The sequence below is a fragment of the Sinohyriopsis cumingii genome, chromosome 2, assembly GCF_028554795.1.
Source record: "Sinohyriopsis cumingii isolate HCF-2022 chromosome 2, ASM2855479v2, whole genome shotgun sequence".
Lineage (NCBI taxonomy): Eukaryota > Metazoa > Mollusca > Bivalvia > Unionida > Unionidae > Sinohyriopsis > Sinohyriopsis cumingii.
In genome coordinates, this window is record NC_142962.1 from 123,535,076 (window position 1) to 123,556,370 (window position 21,295).

Consider the following 21,295-nt stretch of genomic DNA (forward strand, 5'->3'; position numbering starts at 1 on the left):
TTGTTTCCGAATTAATCAAAAACTCTTGATGGAATTGGTTTAAATTCAAGTTTCCTAACTACTCAGATTTTATTGCATTCGGATACAATTTGGTTTCGCGCATTAGCACTAATGTAGACTGGTGATAGCATATTGGGCCCAAAAAATTAATATTTCACATCAAGTTCGAGATACAGACAACGCGTACAGTAATCAGGAAAGTGGTGTCGAGATATGGAGGAGCAGTAACCGTGGTCTGTGTAGTTTAAAGAAAAAACAACAACCCAAAACAAAACAAAAACTGGCAAAAATGAAGCGAGTAGGGTATTGGATGAGTGAGAAGAAAAGCAAGAAGATTAATTTTGAAGAGCAGTTGGATTTATTCAGGTTTGTAACGTTTATAAAGAGGGTTATGATTTGTAATACCGACTTGATCGTTACGATTGACCTGGTTTTACTATTGTTTACATGGTGTACCAGCCAGATGCGGATTGGGTATCGCACATGTCCATATGGCTGAGAAAGAAAGGCAGTTTTCAGAATGTATTTGTGATAAATGTCACAAACATGTTAGGTCATACACTGGTGTATTTGGGCACGTAAGTCCTGCACGAGATATTGTCGCTTTTATGTGATTTTGGCCAGTTGCCATTTATAAAAGCGACTTCAAAGACCTTTGAAGAGTTCGTGCATTTTTAAGAAAGTGAACGTCCTCTGGGTCATTGACCACACACATACCACATCATCGATATTACTTACTTAGACTCTTTGGAAATGGGGAATATTTTGGATTTGGATTTTGTAAGGAATTTTGGACTTTTTAAGATAATTGATTCAATTTCAGTGCAGGAACATAGTCCTACAGTGGAAGACATCGACCCTGATATTTGTTTTAAAGAATGGCACTGTGTAGCATGTTCTCAAGGCGGCTAACATTGTAATGAGAAGTCCCATTTTCAGTAAATTTCACAAACTTGGCAGCCCATATTGACACTTTTCTACAAATTATAGTCATGTTTTAGTCAGACTTTACTTAGTCTTTTTCAAATAAATTCAAATTCTCACACCGACAAATGGACCTGTTTTCAAGTTCCATTGACCTAAATTTCAGTCGCCACGAATGCAATAGAAACAGGAAATGCTGAATTCGGATTAAGTTGAAGTATGCTTCTTTAAAGAAACAAATAAAAAATATATTAATATTGGAGAAAGTGTCTAGATAGCTTTGTTTTTTTTCAAGATTCTAATCATCCTAGTAACTGTTTTTGGTATTGCTGGCTTCCATCGTATTCCAGCCAACTAAAATGTAGGCCAACGGAATTTGAAAACATGTCCATTTGCTTGTCCGAGAATTTTCATTTGTTAGAACTCAATGGAGAAGTGAGAGCTGAACAGGGAAAAGTGGGAGCAAAGCAAGACACATTTTCTCTCTCTCTCTCCCACTATATATATATATATATATATATATATATATATATATATACACACACAGATCTCGGAAACGCTTAATTACGCATATTTGGACGCCAATGTTTTATCTGGGATGCAGAAAATCACTGAGGCAGGAGTCCTCCATACGCATGTAATAGGTGTGCGGCAAAATTCTTGCCAGTCCTGCTTCAGCCACCTGCTTTGTGGGAAAATGTGTTGATCAGTTAGCTGTGCTGATATTTACAATGACAGAATTCAGTGACTGAAAGACCCCTTGATATATACATGTTGCCATTTTATAAGAGTACATCAAAACGAACATGATGCAATAGCTGGGCGGCTAGTTCAAAGGCTTTGACTGGCGACTGAGTGGGAAAATGTACTGATATAGTGATTGAATTCAGAGGCAGAACGACCCAAAGATGTACATGTGCTTATTTATAAAAGTACATCAAATAAACAACTTTAGCTTTCGTTATTGTGTTCATTTCCAAATGTAGCGGAATAAGCAGTGCACGTGAGCTCAGAATCAAGACATGTTGAAGCTTAGAGAAAATGCCATTCGTAAGTGGGTGACAAGTCACCTAAAAATGTAAACATCGCCTTCTTCTGTTATGAAAGCATAAACGACTTCGCCCTGTGATTATTTTAAGAGGTACATTGACTGACCATACTATAATCTTTTTTTAATGCCCCTCGCCTTAGCCCGATTAGTTCTAGTGTTGTAGCAAAACGTATTCATCAAGAGGCATCAGTAGCTAGGCCTAGTTTTTATATCAGTTACTTTGACAAACAAACTCTTGCCCATTCACATGCATTATGTTTTGATAGCTGATTGACCATTAACTCTTTTTTGTGTAAGGTAGCAACTGTCAATTTCCTGCATGCTATCCTTTGATGATAAAACATACAGACTTGTGTTTTAATATCAAAATCGGTGATCTGGATATATATTAACTGCCTCTTATACACTATTTCGTCATAAAATTAGTTTGAAACTGTAAGTGAACCAATAGGCCTAACGGGAAATAATGGCAGACTTCGCTAAGTATGGTATGTACCAGTTAATCAGTTTGTCTGTTTTCTTAAATCATCTGTCAAATATATTCAGAAAAAATATACAAATCATTGAAACCAAAGCCTAGGTATTATTTTATTAAAGATTTAATTTTAAAACGCAAATTATGTAGGTCAGAAATGTATGGGACAATGCTATGTTGTGGAATTTGCGAGATGCGTTTTAAGGTCTAAGCTGTTTTCTGACCTGACACGTATTTGCGAAAATACAGGAAGAAACAGCAAATCAGATACTATATATTTGCCTAAAATTACTACAAGCACGGATACAAATAAATAAACCATAAATTTGCGATCATGTCTATGGACTGTTGTAATGAAGCTATATTATAGTGAGTCGTTACATTACGAAAACCTCTCCATCTAAAAATAGATGCATTCACATCTGTGTTGATTCTGTAGGGAAGAAGTGACGGCAACTTTTGATGGTGGGACTCCTATTTTTACCAAAATGGGAGTCCTGGACTCCTAGTTTTAAAATCCTAGCAAGACATCTGTGTGTGTGTGTGTGTGTGTGTATATATATATATATATATATATATATATATATATATATAGATAGATAGATAGATACACACCACTCCCACGATAACTAATGCCCAGATAACTTGCAAACCCACTCATAATGTGGGGTCAGGTGTGTATCCCATTTTTTAAACCAGTAAATAAATAAAAAATGATCCCTGTTTCTTAAAACTTGAAGTAAATCACGATCAAAATTGATAACTGAAATGTTGATATATCGCTCGTTTTATAGTTTAAAAAAGAGGCAAAATAATAAAGTGGTACTTCCCAGACACATCAATGTCTGCTATTATTTCCCCATGACACTTAATGCTTCCAAACTGATTTTATGAAGAAAATATTGTACATGCAGCTGTTAAAATATCTGTTTAAGCAATTCTATTCTAAAACACAATTTGTTATTTGCATAAGTTTCGAAACACAAGTTTGTATGTTTTTATAGTCAAAAGCTAACTTGCAGAAATCAGTAATAGTAGCCAACTTGCTCAGGAAAGGGTTAATGGTCAAGCAGCTAACTAAACACAGCCTGTCAATGTGCAAGAGATTGTTTGTCAGTGCAGTTGAAATCAACACCAACTATTTGATGGATTGAAGCCTACATTTTGCCTTGAGCTTTATAACATAACACTGGAACTGACCTGGCCAGGGCGAGGGAGCATCTCAGAAAGGACAGTCATTCAGTGTTCCTCTAAAAAAAATTGTGGGGCGAAGTCATTTTCACTTTCTTAAAAGAAGAAGGTTTAGTTTACATTTTTTATTCGACTTAGTCACCCACTTTGCTTGGTAACTCACTCCTGTACTAGTAGTCATTATAATATATATAATGTGAATATAAACCCTACTTGCCTACCCAAATTTTAAAAACAGTACAACAGGATGCACAATGTTTTTGTTGTTCTGATGCACATATAAGTATGTCTTTGCACCTTTTTCATAAATGGTTTCTAAAAATATTCTCATAATATCCCATTTGTACCCCTACTTTTCTTAAATATAGGGGTTATCAAGGATATTAATAATGCACAAAACAGTTATTTCATTCATTGATTTATAAGTTCTGACCAGATTGTCACCAGGTGCTCCCAAATACCATGAACTAATTGGCATTTAGAATCAGCCACAGCCATGTTTTATCATAGTGCATTTGATAAATTGAGCTATGCAAGTTCCAGATGTTTCATGCATGTTTACTTCTCAGTGACTTAGAGAACACTTGCTAAAGTAGAAAGATAATCCCATACATCTTGAATGAGTCAGGGACACTCAGCTGTTTTATGCATTCTAAAAGCAGGGTTTCTATAAATGGATGTTTAGTATACACCATACTTTCTTCTACCTATACACCAAATAATAAACTGAAAGATGTAGCATGTTAATGGTTCAATACATCCCATTTTATACTTCTAAAATTTTCTCACCTCGGAATTGAAATACTGTATTGTTGTTTTTTTTAAACTGATTTATTGCAACTTTCTGTTGCTGTCATGTTTGCTCCTGGCAGAGTCAATCATATTCCTCAACTGATGAATTTGAACACTGGACTTGATCCTGGCCAGGGATTCGTTCTTGTCTTTAATCATAAAAAAACTTTGTTTCCACTAATTAACGCTTTTACACCACCTATTCATTTTAATGAATATACCTGTAGCAAAAATAATTGTCAATCAACAATGGGGAAATTTTTGTATGGAATGGAAGACATTATTCACTGATCAGCTGATTTTGTCTAACAACACTGCCGATCCATGCTTACATATTTTGGCTGCTTTCATTTTTTTAATGTTTAATAAATGGTTGCACTATAATTTGAAAAAGTCTTGTCTTTCACTTTGATAAATAACAATGTATTTAATTGATTTATAAATTCATTGAGGATCTACTATCGACTACCACATTGTTTGGTACTTGGTTTTGTAAGCAGATTAAAGAACAAACACATGTCAGATATTGCTTGAGCAATGATTGTATACAGAGTACACTGAAGACAAAGTCGATGGATCACTAATAAATTATGCTGATATTAATACTTATGAGCTGACATCATTCAACAATAAACTTAAGATCAAAGTTCTCAAAAGTCCCAACCATTGATTCAGATACTCTTATTTTTTATGTTTAGTTTAGCACAGAACTTCAAGAAATTGATGAAATTGAAACATTTCTGGAGTTATGCCATGTTCATTTATATTTTCAAATCCATACACGATCGCCTTTTACACATTACTTTTCCTATTTTTAAGCAGATTGTTTCCTGTGCAAGAAAAATACCTGTTTATGAAATTTCAGGAGCTATGCCATGAACGTCTAATATTCAAATTCATATGCAGTCTCTTCCCTCCAAAATCATAATTAAACTTCATACACTTTATTTTTTCATACTTTCAACAAGAAACAAATATTTCTGCGTGTACAACAAATATATAAAAAAAATATTGGGAGCTGTGCTGTATGTATGTGTGTATATATATATATATATATATATATATATATATATATATATATATATATATATATAAAAGGGGTGAAACAATTCATTGATATATCAATGTATCAATACCTTTGCTGAACCGATACACATATCGATAAAAGAGACAGAGAATCGACCAAAACGATACTTACCATATGCATGTTAGTTTAGTATTCAGCACTCATGAATAATTATTATTAGTTAGTTTGTTATTCTGTAAAATTATAAGCCATCTGAAACTGCATTTGCAGTCACAGGCACTCGTGTTATTAGTTAAGACTAAAAAGAATATTTGTGAATACCCACTCGCCATCTACAAGTTAACATGGTGACGTGGTTCGTAATCTGGCATCCCCCCGATTCCGTGCTAATTATCTTAACTCAGAAGTATGTTTAGCATATACTATACATTCCAAACATGTTCCACATGTAAAATGAAATACTTTACTCATCATTTAATAACCACTTTTATGTGCCGTTTCTACTTTGAATTGTCTCTTGATTCCTTTGGTAGATTTTAAAGCTATGCTACTGGTGTGTTGCATGTTGAAATATGTTACAATAAATTCTCATTTGTGGTTATTGCTTTTCTGGTCCAGGTTAAACAATAACCACCAATCAGAACTCAGTGTAGCTTATTCTCTGCGTGACAAACAGAAGTATTGGCAGATCAAGAGAGATACTTTGCCGGAAAGTCATTTGATATGTCAAGTACTTAAGTGGAGATGCTGTCAGGGTGTGCCATTGCATGAATCGTGCAAAATTTAAATGAATTTGATCACTTCTTCTGTTCTGAAGATAACATTGTAATGCCTTCCAAGTGTAACTTAGACATAGAATTGGTGATAAGATGTTTTCAAATCATTCATGTTGTACAAAACAAAGAGAGTTAAATGGAGCCACAAGTAAATGGCCTAAAATGTTGGATAAAACTCATTACCACCAACAGATAGTCTGTTTGAAAATATTGTTGTTATTTTCTCATCAGTGAGAATTGTATATAAATATATAATGACTATATGTCTGTCTGACATCTGCATACTGAAATTAGGACCAAAAGTTCTACATGAAAGGGCACGGCCAACCTTCTTCCAAAGATGGAAAAAACACCAAGATCATATGTGTATCGATATGTATCATATCGCAGGCTGTGTATATATATACACACCAACACACACATAGTTCTCAGTAGATGCATACCCTCAAGTCTTGACTTGGAATTCATGGCTTGTGATTTCTTTAAAATCAACTGTGAGCCTGTGACTAAAAAAATTCTTTGAGCACTGCAAAAATAAGATTATTCAAAGGGGAATCTGGACCAGAAAATTGTTGTGAGCGTGTTAAGCATGAAAATTAGTGTATTGATGCAAAATTTTGTGGAATAATCTGCCTGTAATATAATGTTCCAGTGCTTTTTTCACTTTCTTTCATGGTTACTTTGAAACATAAAGATTGATAAATTGGCTAGTCCTGGAATAAATTGTTGACTACAAGGGATAGAATCTGTTCTGCTTGATGCATGAATTGAATTTTAATTAGGATTCACTTGTTAACAGTTAGGGTCAGACAAGCGTGCAATGTTAATGTAAAGTCATAGTGGTAAAATATCCAGAATTGATATAAACCAGGAGAGAATTGTAGGGAAGCTGTGGTCCATTTGAAACGGGTGTTATATTTTCCAGTATAGTTATTAATAAAGGTCATTATAGGGAATTATTCTGACTTCCTTGGGAGTGGTAAAGATTTTGGCAGGTAGAGTAGCAATCATGAATGACTTAAGCTAAACAAGGGTGTGTTCCCAGGCAGAATTAAGGGGTGTTAGATCAGTCAACCTTGGAGAACTAATCCAAGTTTTTCAGCTGAAGGTGGGAGTCTCAACTGAGAGGAACAGAAAGCATTTCTTGTAAGATTGTCCTAAAGGGGTACATGTTAGAAAGTGAGGGGCACAAAAAGGGGAGAAATCTGACTTCATGGAGTGGTGCGAATCTCAGATAAAGCACACAAAAAAAAGAAAATATCTCTACATCAACACATGTATTGTACAGTGCAAAGAAAGTGCATACTCCATCCAGGAGGTTGATGACCTGAGAGACAAAAGGGAGAGATAATGAAAGAGACAGAAACACTAACCTATCATCGGCAGCGATTGGGAAATTCCTGAAAAACACCAGGTGATGCTGTCATGCTGGCAATTTAAGTTTGATCTGTCACTTTATCATATGATGAAATTGGTTCTATCGGTAATAGAATGGCTGATCAAAATACACATAATTGTATAATTCTATTTCTTAGAGGAAGTGAATCATTCACATGTCATGTTCAATTTAATTTGCTTTATGTAATTGATTAAATTGTTGTATTTTACATACATGAGGTCATGTTATTCTCTATCTCAGCTTAGTTCTTTGTTATTCATTCCGTTAATTTCATATTTTATTTTACTGTTCACTCATTCTGAGCAATAATACTTTGATAATCATCTCCTAGATAATGATAACCAAAACCATATAGATGCCACATCACCCGTAATATCACAGTTAATGTCATCAGTTGTCACTGGTTAGTGAATTTGTTAATGAAGCTAAAAATGCTTGTGGATTTTTATTTAAAACCTCTCTGCAGTGAATTATGAGATGTTCACCTTCCCTCTTTGAATACCTTACACTGGCTTGTATTAAATAATTACATTGGTTCAAGAAATATATTTTCTTTCCTGTCTCCATCATAGAAATGACCTGCCAATGGTGATCATTGTGACTCTCAGACTCCAATGAAACAGAAAGCTAGTAGCAATTGTGAGAAGGAGAATAAATCTCATAAAGTTGTAAAAAAAACAAAAAAAAAACAAGCATCAGTTACAAAATACTATACAAAGTGTTTCCCTTTTTTCAGCATCATAAAAGAAATCTTGAGTATCAGTTTGCTCAGTGAATATAATACCCGCTAAAAGATCAAGGCTCAAAACAAAGGATGCTTGAGATTTCAGTTTTAACTCTGTGATTTTCATTTTGACTCTTGAAAATTTGATGTCACGGGTCAAATGACTTTAGTATCTATCTGTGTTTGAATTGTGACCTCAGTTTCTCATTATGCATATTTGAATTTAACATTGGATTTAAGCAAAACTTACTCAAGTAGAAAACCTCTTTATGTTAGAAATGCCTTTTTCTAAGTGTATATATCATACTTATATGCAGTGTAGTCATACTTGAAACTATTTATGTTAAACTGGAGAGAAATTTATGCAGTATAGTCTTACTTGAAACTATGTACATGTTGAGCTGGTGAGAAATTTATGCAGTGCATTCTGGCCATAACTACTAAACATTGTAAATATTACAGTATTGTACTTAACAAACTGCAGCTGAAACAAATTTTTTTTGGTTAATTTCTGAATTTTCACCCCAAAAAATGGTTACATAGTAAACAAATTTTAAGTTGGATTTTTATTTGTAACAAAACAACCTTGGCCACACTGCACTTCTTTAATGCCTTTCAGGCCTCATTTTTTAAACATTTTTTGGGCTAAATCTTTTATAACATAATAGCTTTCTATGAATTGTTTATTGTCCTTGAGTGCCAATTGAAGATGTTCTTCCAAGATGTAGTATTGTCTGCCATTATTATTTCTTGGCAGTTTCATTTATGGTTTCAAAATAATTTAATGAAGAGAATGCTAACATTACAATCTTCATATATATATATTTTCAAAGTGCTTTCACTGATTCTATTCTTAAAATAAATTGTTATATATATATATATATATATATATATATATATATATATTAGTTTTGAAACACTGGATGGTCAGATTTTATTACAAAATGAAATCAGGCATGTTGTAAGGTAAAGCTATTAAAAGACATTCCTGTGAATGTTCAAGAGTTTTGTTTCTTGGCACGATTGATTTTAACACCAGCTAATGCCACATGCAATACATCACACCAAGGGCTATATAACACTACTTGTTTGGTTTGAGGAAGCATCTCAATATCCATAAACTACAATCACTCAGCATACTGTACACCTATAATTAAAAAAAAAACAGGACAGGAAAAAGTAATTTTTGGTTTTTTAATAGAAGATGGCGAAGTTTACATTTGTTGTTGACTTGGGTGCCCACTTGGTAGCGTGACCCCAGAATATTTGTTAAATAAACCAATGCTGTCTTGAGTATTATAATTTATTACTTGCCTAGTCACCATTATTGTGTTAATGTGGTGTGGACACTGGTTAGGGAATAACTGAGTCTAAGGTGGTGGTAATTAATTTAACCATGTCATAGGCTCATAGCAAACTGCCCGCAAATTTTCTTGTAGATTTATTTCATTGCAGAGGCGAACTTCCAGCATTTTGCTAAAAGTACACATGATCTGTGAACCACTTTGATACATGTATGTACCTGGTAGTTGGCCCTGAAGGAAAATTATGCAGATATGACTTCATTATAAGTTCATAATATATCTGACATGGTGTTTATTTATTTTATAAATACCCTTCCATAAATATGGTTATCTCTATATCCTGTATTCACTGAAAGAGTTTTTATAGTTATAGACTAATAAGTTATGGTGATCCAACATCCAAAATGGCTGCCTTGCAAATGTTATGGTCAGTTCCCCAGATTTGATGGTTTTATTGACAATGACTCTGAACAAAAATAATGATCTATTTACTTTATGGCTAGAAATAGCTCAAATTTTGGCACAGAAGGTTCAGAGAAAAAGGTTGTGTGCAGTTTGTGATGCTTTATATTTTACAAGTTTTCTTCTCTGCAGTCTCATCACTGTGCAAATTGTATAAGCACATTTATTTATCATGTGCATGTCCTGCATGCTGATATTATGTGACTGTTTAATAGATCCTTGACATTTTCAAACCAGCACATAATGAACACATAATCAGCACATTTTCAGTCACAAAATGAGTGTCTGACCATGGTAGCTGTTTTGCATCTGCAAGGGAGTAGTGTGAAGGATCTGCTTGTTAGTCATCTCAGTTCTCATTCTCAGACTTGTTCTAGATAAGACTTTCCTTGCACTGGGAAATTGTAGCATCTCTTCTGCATTGAAGATAATACTGTAATGCCTTCCAAATTTAAGTGAAGACATAAAATTGGTAATAAAATATTTGTAAAGCATTCGTTCATTGCAAAAGAAACGTTATGGTGACCAATATAAGTCCTGCACTTAATCAGTTGGAGCAGCTCAAAATGGCCAAAAAAGGTTAATTAAAAATCACTGATGCCTAACAGGTAGTCACTTTGGAAGTATTTATTTTATCTTGCCAAGAATGAGAATGGCATATGAACAGATGATAAGTCTGTGTGAAATCTGCATGCTAGAAATACAACCAATACGTCAACACATAAAATGGCACCACCTTCTTAAGAGGAAAAAACTGTCAAATTGAGACATGTCTGACCCATTAGGTTCTACTACTTCTGACCTGTAGGTTTCCTTCAGGCTTTGGGGTGAGGGGACCTCAGTGGTGTAATATTTAAAACACTAAAGCTAAGTCGCTTTCTCTATTAACTTCCTATCTCATATCTTGTATCTCCTATCTGTATATGTCTGTTCTTTCTCATGTACCCTGTTTGCCAGCGATAAAACAATATACTTTGACCACTGACCAGAAACTCTTAGCATCAGAGACCCCCCAAAAGTTTTAATTTTACACCAGGATTTGTTTGTTTGTTTTGGTCAGTCTGACGCCCACTTTTGACATGAAGTGGATTTTGGACTCTGTGTTGCACCCCACAGTGAAACACTGCACTGAACAGATGAACGCTAAGTAACTTTGTTTTTTGGTATATTTTGAAGAATACATCCCATATTGTGTCAGCTTTCATTGTGGTATTATGTTGTCATATTCTGGAGCAAGTTTAAGACTCCAAAGGGCAAGTTGAATTTTCCAGCCTGCTTGCCCTGGACTTTAATAAAATTTCATCCAGCCTGAATAGTGCTCAATATTGCAACCAGAGTGGCCATGTAAGAAATCTTGCTTCACTGTTTCTCTTGAAAGAATGGTGACTTAGACATGGGATTTTCACTAGAACACCTATTATAATATATAATTGGTCTTGTATTTAAATAGTGGAAATCTGGCAAAATGTCTGTGCTATTGTGATAAAAAAATTAAAACCAAACCTACATGACCTTGGGATCCAATCATATGGCACTGCTTGCATTTGTTGGACACGATTACTTGTAGATATACAACTGAATTTTAACTATGTTTCATTGTTATTCGCTAATTAAATTGATTGTTGAAACTCTTATCATTCATTTCAAGTTCAGAGATCTTGTCTCCAAAAATGATTTATAATAGATTTAAGTTTGCATGTGGGTGTATTGTGACAGTGGAGTTCTTTGATTATCAATACATGATCAGGGATGGTCCTGGCTTTTAAAAAGCTGTCGCCAAAAAAATCGCCAACCTCAATATTTTGTCGCCAATTTTCAAAAAGTGTCGCCAAAAAAAGTAGTGTACATTTTTCCAAGTGTTAATTTAGTCTATCAATGTAACAGGCAATGAAAATTACAAAAGATGGATTAGTTAATACTTTAATTACAAGAAGCATTAACAAAATGTTACAAAGTGTTACATGAAGATCCGTCGCGATTTTAGGGCTGCCCACTTGTTGAATGCAGTTTCAAAGTCTAATTTTTCACATCTGTACATGCTGATTCTCATTAAATTCTCGAGAGATGAGATGCAGAGCTTATTTCTGATGTCAGTTTTTATGAAGTTCATCTTACTGAATCCACATTCACAGTCAACAGTGCTGACAGGTGACACCAGTAGTCTCTCAGCAGCCCCCCCCCCCCCTTATGGCTAGCTTCACAAAGCTTGTAGCCAATTGCTTCCTAAATCCCAAGAATGATCACTGAATGCTGTATAAATTTTCTCGACAAGAAAAATAGGATCTCCATTCCCACGAATGAAACTTACACGAGTCAACACCTGGCAATATTGGACCATATATATAAGCATAAATTCACACCCAACTTAGGGATTCTTTCACTCCTGTATTTTGAGAAATAAATAATTATTATTAATTATGCAAAACTGTTTTTTTTTTTTTTTTTTTTTTTTTTTGCTATTTCTTGTTGCGGAGTTTAAGTCTCTGCAGCCGTAACACAGGACTGATGGCAAAAGGAAAAGATCAATGAGTAAAATGCTGCACTGGCGACAGATGTAATTGTGATTTAGATTGTTTCCATTTGCTTTGTATTTATACGCAGTTGTCGTTACTTCAAAGCTTATCAGTTTTCTATGAAGGTTCAGCAAAACTATTGTTTTGGTATATGTATAAAAAAAAACAGAAGGATTAGCCATACAATTAATTGTATCTGTTCTATTCGCGTCTTCAGAAGTCGGTCAGTTGTAGGTATAGTGCGGTAGCATGATTGACTGTATCGCAGCATACAGTACTCAGCCCAGATGTCAGCATAAGCAGATTATGATGTAACAATGCAGTGTAAAGATGGGGTTGTCAATAAGAACAAAGGATCGTTTGTGTAACAGATTGATACCAATGCATTGCTTAGTCAAGTTTGTGGCTTCCTTTCGTTCTGCCTTTTAATTTATCCAGTCCAAATCCATGATTGTATGTACAAATTAAATAACCAAAAAGTATGTCGCCAAAAAAATCGCCAGATGGGATATTTTTGTCGCCAATAAGGAAAAAAAATCGCAATTTGCGACATTGGCGAAGCCCAGGACGATCCCTGCATGATATCAGGTACTAGGTCTAATGCCATGACAAATCATTTTGTACATTACTTATTATAGATACTGTACCATATGAGTATGCTTACCGGAACATGTAAAAAATATTATTTTTTTTCACCTGATGTAGTATGTTGGTGTTTCTCAAGAATATCTGTGATGGTGTCAATACTTGGCAGGTCAAAAGAATAAATGGACAGGAAATGGGCTTATAGTGGATTCCTTGAAATTCTTTTTTGGGCAGTAGAACTTCAGTCCCTTTGAGCGAGTCTATGACTGTTGTTTCTACATTTGATTACAAGTTGTGTTTGACTAAGAGACTTAATGTACATAAGTAACAGTACATGCATGTTTTAGTTTCTATTATATGTTGTTACATGGATATGATTCATCACACAGCAGTACAAAACTCTGAAATACATTTAGATTGAATGTAATACATGTATAATGTATACTTGTGCTTACTATAATAAGCCCCCTCCCATAGCAACATGTATTTATCATCAACATGTATTTTGATTTAAACAGAGTTATCAGTACTGACTCCTACACAAAAGAGGAGTGCCTGGGTGGAGAAATACACTGGATATTTATCTCTCACTTCTTTTTATAGAGTACATATATGTTGTCAGTGTTATTATTTATTTATTGAGCAATCAATATACTGTACCAGCTTTACTCTTTTATAATTATCCTGAAAGGGAGATCTTTATGTCATGCATCTTTTTATCCACCCTTGTCTGTCTGTTGTGTGGTTGCCATTGGTAGAACATCAAACTGTCAGGTCTGTACATAGATACAAACCTTGCTGCTTGAAGGGAGAAATACCTTGAATAGTTGCCTGTGAGCAGGCCTGTACAACATAGATATGCTTTGTACCCTTTGAAAATTTAAACAATAATCATGTGCACTGCCTTATAACATTTTACACAGTTTTGAAGGGTACTTGTTAGACCTTCTGCTTACTTTGTCTTTGACAAGTTATTTTGTGTTATAATTCTGTTTATGACCCAATCAGTTGTAACTCCAGTTTGCATTGATACTGTGCAACAGTGCCTTATTAATTAAAAACTTTGTAGTATACAGTACAAATTTCTTTATTGTCAACCTCTCTGCCTCCCTTTGGAGCTTTTTCAAGATTATCATGGGGGGGGGGTAATTTAAATTTCTGTCATGTATGGGAGTCTTGGTAGTCAGATTGACAGTCAATCTCAGCGTGACTCTTGAAGGAATTGGTCTGTTAGCACCAATTGAGAATAAAGGGTTTCTGCTTTGTTTCCATATAGGTCTCTTAATTGAATCCATACTGTTTGTCTGGTCTACTAATGATAATCCAATAATAAAATGTTACACTTTCACATTTTTGTTGTTGCTACTTTTATTCTTGATTTAACTATTATGTTTTATATGTCACATATATGGATAAATGACTATAATTATTGTTATTAGACATGTATTTTATTAAATGTTTTTGAATATATACCATCACTATGCAAGAGCATTAGTCCAAGTAGTAAAGTATGTGGTGGTTCTGGTTGCCGAGCAGACCTAAGTTTTAAGTGCTGACCCTACAAAATAATCCAAAATATTGGAGAAAGAGGGAATTTTTATAAAGGGGATGTAGCTGTGATTCGTAGTTAAATTCAGATTGTAAATAAAGCGGGGGTTTTTTGGTTCTTGATTGAAACTGCTTTTTCTGGTCTTCAGTCTTTGAATTTTGTTTTCAGTTTTACTTAGATAGGTAGAAAATATGAGAATTATTAATGCAAAACAAATATATGAATGTATCACTAAAAGGAACCTACAAATTATTGACGAGTTGGTGGAATTGTTTGTCAGATCAGGTTTGACAGGATCATCTGTAAATATATATTATATTAAGAAAACAAGTATTAATGAGCAGTTGTCCTCGTTGCATGTATTTGCATGACTGATTGCTTTATGGTTTATTTATATCCTTCTTAACAGAAGTTAGGAGTCACCATCAAGTACATAATAAGCCTGAAAAAATATTACATTTTGAGACAGTAAGACAAAATGGCTACTATACCAGTCGCAATCTTATCTTATGAAAGCAGACTGCTAATTATGAATTGAGCAGGGAAGCATATTTAATCAGAACATGGCTTGGCCATTTTTGTCAAGTTGAGAAACAACTTAAGTAGTTTTAGGAATAAATCTCAGTTTGGTGATTTGTCTCCAGTGGAGATATAAGATACAGTAGAAAATCTTTGACAGTGTTCCAGTTGTGACTTTGTCGACTTCAACTGCCATATTGTGTCATGTGAATAAAAGTAGTTCCAAAATTAGTTCTCAGCTTTGGTGAGGTTTAATCACCCTACTTATTTACAGCTTTTAGATTGCAACTTATACAAGGGGGCTGAGATTTTCTTGTGAACTGAAATATTTTGTTTTTCTTTTTATCTCAAGAAAATGAGACTAGTTGGATTCATGAGAGTCTCATAAACTGCATTCAGCTTCAATTTGGAAAGGTTCAATAACACTGACATGCACAACTTTCAGTGCCCATAATGATGAAACTGACATTGCAAATGTTTTCAATGATTTTTTCATCAACATTACCACAAAGTTAAAAGAGCCAGTGATAGAAAACAACTTTAATGAACTGAAAACGTTCTGCAGCAGTAAAATCTCAAAGGAGGTATGTTTCTCTATCCCACCAGTGTCAAAAAACTTTGTTAAAAAATGTCTCAGTCAACTTGATACCAAGAAAGCTACAGGACTTGATCAGATTGGTCCACGACTCATTAAATCTTCTGCCTTTGCTATTGTAGATAGCATAACATTCATAATTAATTTAAGTATTGCAACCTCATCTGTCCCCAAATTATGGAAAACTGCAAAAGTAACTCCTATTCACAAATCTGGTTCTAAGGATGATGCTGATAACTACCGACCAATTTCAATACTACCAAACTTGTCAAAATTGATTGAAAAACATGTCCATGACTCATTCATGTCATATTTAACCAAACACTTGCTGTTACACCCTAATCAATCAGGCTTTAGACAGAACCATTCCTGTGAGACTGCCTTGATCTCCCTAACTGATAAATAGCTTCAAGCACTTGACCAAGGTAGAATAATAGGAACTGTATTTGTAGATTTCAGGAAAGCTTTTGACATGGTGGATCATGAAATCCTTTTGAAGAAACTGAAAATCTACCAGTGTGATGAAAGAACAATTAGATGATTTACTTCATACTTAAATGAGAGAACACAACATGTTTACATAAATAATGTTCTGTCTGAACCTGAAACAGTTAGATATGGAGTACCACAAGGCTCAATTCTAGGTCCACTACTATTCATTTTATTTATTAATGACCTACCACTTTTACTAAGAGACTCAATATCATCTACAGATCTCTATGCAGATGACACAACATTGTCAGACATCCAAAACACAAAGCATGAGCTCGAAATTTCTTTACAGAATGCACTAAACAAACTGGAAAACTGGTGCACATGTAATGGCATGGTGGTAAATACTGGTAAAACTAAAATATTACTTATCTCAACACGGCAAAGAAGGACAAATCTTGATAGTGATGAACTATGTCTGACATGGAAGGATACAAATCTGCAAATAGTCTGTCATGATAGGCTACTTGGTGTTCTGGTAGATAATAACCTATCATGGACTGAACATATCAAACATACCAGTAAAAAAGTCAATTCAAGTTTATGGCTTCTCAGTAGGATAAGACATTTTCTCCCTGAAAGGCACAGGAAACTATTTTATAACAGTTACATACAACCCTATTTGGACTACTGTAGTACAGTATGGGGTAATTCAAATGATAAAAACATAGCAAAGCTGGCACATCTTCAAAAAAGAGCATTTGGGCTAATATCAATCCAGAAAGAAAGCAAGGAAAGTTTAGCTGGTAGGTAAAAAATATTACCTATTAAAGACCGAATCTGTTTGAGAAAAGCCAAATTAATGTACAGGATATCTCAGAATAGTGCTCCTGAATATTTACAATCACTATTCCAGTATAGGCTACCTGGTAATACTCCCCACCTGCGATCCATGTCTACCAAACAGTATAAAGATCCCAAACCAAATAAGGAGTTATTTAAAAAAAGTTTCCAGTACTCTGGAACTCTGCTCTGGAATAGTATTCCAGCTGAGATTAGAAATGCCCACTCTATTTCCTTCTTCCAAACCCAATATATCCAGTGGCTTCAGAGATGCAGCTTAAATAAATAAATTCCTTTGTATGAGGGCCTCAAGGTAGATTAGTTTTTAGCTAATTGTGTTACCCTCTTTAAATAAGGTCATTATTATTATTATTATTTTTTATAAACCCATGGATTACAAGTCAGACATGCTACTGAGCTATCGTAACTTCCATTATAGTGACTCTGCCTTATAATGAAGTATACTATACAAAGTTTATGGAAACTGTATCAAAATGTACATGCATTGCTCAACAATCGTGTCTTTGTTTAAATATGATGTGAACTTGCCTACTTAAACTTGGAGTAAGGATATGCATGCTTACATGGAATGAAAGTATTTTGTTCAGTATTACGAGTTCACTTTGACCAACACATCACAAACTGCTTTGAAAGTCTGACTATTGCATCTGTTTAAAAAAGTTCATATTGCCGCTATGTACTGCATGTTCTTCTGCATTTTTGATTATCACCTTCCATCATAGGTCTCCATGGCATGGCCAACATTGTCAGTTCATTTATCACTTGGAATCTTTCTTATTTTTATGTTGTTTTGTAAACCTTAAAACTACGAGTTTGCATTCGTTTGCAAGCCAAATTTTTAAATGCTGTTTACAGTAAGGCCATTGAGATCTATTTTCACAATGTCAAAGTATAATTCAGCAAATATTTATTTGTTTTTGGATACATTTCTCACAAGTTTCATTTTCTTTTTTCAGGAATGCTGGGATAGAATTGTTAAAGGTAAGTCAGATTTCATATAATCATGTTTGAGGTGGTAGATGCATAAATTACTGTTTTCTCATGTATAACTTGGCAAAAATTATTTGTGGAATGAGAAGAATAGACCCTGTTTGGTTTGGTTCTTTACCGTGCGGCATGTAGATTATTTAGTGCCAAGGCAATTGTAGTAAAGTACCTTGCCCAAGGACACATAGCTGATCCAGACTGCTCCGATGTTAGGGTTTGAACCCTTACCTTTTCAGTTGTAAGTCTGGCACTCTAACCACCAAGCCACCATGATGCCCTCAGTTCAAATGAAATCTTTACTGGAATAAACAAAGTAGACCCTGATCTGCCACCAAAGTATAGAATGTGAGATTTTAATCTCTCCGGTTTGTTGTTGGATAAACATGGTACAGAACTCCAGGTAAACATGGTAATTCACTCTAGATTAAAAACCACAGTACTGCAGATAAGCATGGTACAGTGATCCAAAATAATGTCATGGTACCTCAGATAAACGTAATAGTACTTCTTCCAAGATAAGAAAATCAGGTCAGCCTAATAGAGATATCCTTAGCACACATTTCCAAAAAGTAGTAGTTGACTTATCACCTGGCATGGAATTATAATTGGATAAATATGCTGTACTGATTTTTTTTACTTCAGAGGATACAATGTTCTAAGTTAACATCAGCTGCATAATTTATTTTCATTATCAGTACAATTTATCTGTTGATATGAGATACTGCAGTTATTAAAATTATTTAAGTTATTTTTTCAAAGATTCACTGAAGCAAGTGGTTTGATTCATCGATAGCTAAAAGTAATGTTACTCTTGCAACAATATATGTAAATGAACATGCAATCTGCTGTCAGCATTATTTTTAGCAGCCTGTTTTCCTGACACAAGTCCTGATCATTTCATCTATTTTCTCCTTTTCGTCTTCATGATTTTCTTCTTTTTTTCATTAACTCTTGTCTAAGCTAGAATTGAAAAGACTGCTTCAGTGGCATAAATGGTTAGAACAGCCACCTCAGATGCAGGAGGTTGCAGTTTTGAACCCCAACCAAGTCATACCAAAGACTTCTAAACAGGGTTCCCATGCTATTGGGAAAAAGTTGGGAGAAGTGATACTTTTTTTCCTGACCTTGAAAAGTCTTTGAATTTTGCAAATATTAACGAAAGTAAGGAAAAACCCAAGAATTTTCCTCCGCAATTTGACACTTATAATTGAGTCATAACTAAACTGATCTTGACTTACATTTATCGAGTTATAACCAGAATATTATTAGGAGGTTGCAGTATGGATCATTTGGGTGCTTGCCATAAATATATTTGAGACAATCCAAACACTCAATGGATTAGATTTGTCTACAGACTTTTTTTTTTCCAAAGACAGTACAATATCCATATCATTTTTTTATGGAAGGTATGAAAACCAGTCTAGCATCACAAGAAGAGAACATGGTGGCATTAAAGCATAGCCGTTTAGCAGATGGGCCAGCAAACTTAAATGTTGTTAAATCGAGTTATACCTGATAAAACCAATATGAAAATTATTTATTTTCTCAGAAATTGCGAGTATTAAAATTGTTATGTCTTTAATCTGCTGAAAGACGAAAAAACTAATGCGTTGATGAAATTTGAGCTGGTACTAGTGATTTCGAATTCTAGTCACACAAGCACACATAATCTCACAGCCATCATTTTCAAGTATTGTAGAAAAAAGTATTAAATGAAAGTCGTATACTGGTTGCAATAAAAATACAACAACGAAATAGCACAAAATTATCTATATTTATTCCGAGACCTGCTTTCGGAGTTTTGTATCACGTGACTACCACGTTGATATGTGCTCTGTCATGCAGGAAGCATACGAAGCAGGAAACCAGACTACTCTGCTTGATGAATCAGACTGGCCAAGTTTCTTGTAGTTGTTCTTGAAATAAATATGTTGAGAATTAAATGTTCTTTCTGGTTTTTACGAAAGGTATGAGACTTTCATTTAATATAATTGAAACTTTGTACAGTGATATTAAAAAGGAGTTTGTTGTTGACATCACGTAACTATTGGACTTCCAATGTCGTCGTTTGAGAGTTGTGAAGTCATGTGACTATTAACGCAAATGGCGAGTACCGGGTCAGGTTTCATCTACGCCGAGTTTTGTCTAGTCTGTCAGATTGATTGAAGACATAATGAATATAATACTTGCCATTTTTGAGAAAATAAATATTTTTCTTATCGATTTCAGGCAGGTATAAGTCATTATAACATAGCTTAAATTTGCTAGGCTCACTGGTAAGCTATCTTATGGTGGCAACAGATTCCAATTTTTTCTTTTGTAATTGCTCTGAACCCACACATGCAACAATAATCTAAAAGAAAAAATCATTGAGCGACAAAAATACCTTAGATTACCCCATGACCTGTTCTAACATAAGACCCTCTCAATCATAATATATAAGAGAGAAGGTACGGAACTTCCAAATACTTTGTTCCACCCATGACCCTTGATTTCCTTCTGCTATTTCCATCTTTAAAGGCACATGTGCATACTACATGGCTTGTTTTACTCCTGAGATATTTTTCTATCCATCAAGCCATCATGGACTTTTCTGCATGTACCAAACTGAAGTTATGGTCTCTGAAACGTGCGATTTTTTAAACAAATCATCTTAAGGAGTTTGGGTTAGTTGAAAAATCTCGTTTGAGATTTTATTGGCACACACAAATTCAGGGTTAATCGTTTTTCATTACAGGATAAGATTCTAATACTGTGCATTTATTGGGTTTTTTCATACTGTGATAAGAAATGTTTTTGTAAAACATGCACGTATATTGCTATAGAAATCTTTAGAATTAAAGGTTTGAAAGGAAACAAAATAATTTATGCTGATTATGTTGTTTCCACATAGCAATATAATGCAGGTCAGCTAAGTAAAGTTAGGATTTGTATTCTGTACATTGAAATGGCTTTAAATGCCAGTTTATAGGAAAATTTGTTTCATGTGACTCATTTTGTGGTTTTTGTACATGATCATCTTTTCTGACATATTTGTTTGGAGAGTTGTGAAAGACAAACATCTTCAGATTTGGAAAATGCATGTTTTATAATCTAAAATGTTCTTTAATTCCATTCAGTAACGGT

The 21,295-nt window shown here is 34.3% G+C and overlaps 1 protein-coding gene across 1 annotated transcript in view; it reads left to right on the forward strand.

Annotated features, from left to right (window-relative positions):
- The first annotated feature begins 171 nt into the window (after positions 1 to 171).
- Positions 172 to 21,295, forward strand: part of LOC149805742 (inositol-tetrakisphosphate 1-kinase-like) — a 76,544-nt gene continuing 55,420 nt past the window's right edge. The window contains exons 1-2 of the mRNA XM_089950409.1: positions 172 to 366; positions 18,139 to 18,163. Of these exons, the coding sequence (XP_089806535.1) occupies positions 290 to 366; positions 18,139 to 18,163 (102 nt within the window). The 5' untranslated portion in view covers positions 172 to 289. The remainder of the gene's footprint in view (positions 367 to 18,138; positions 18,164 to 21,295) is intronic.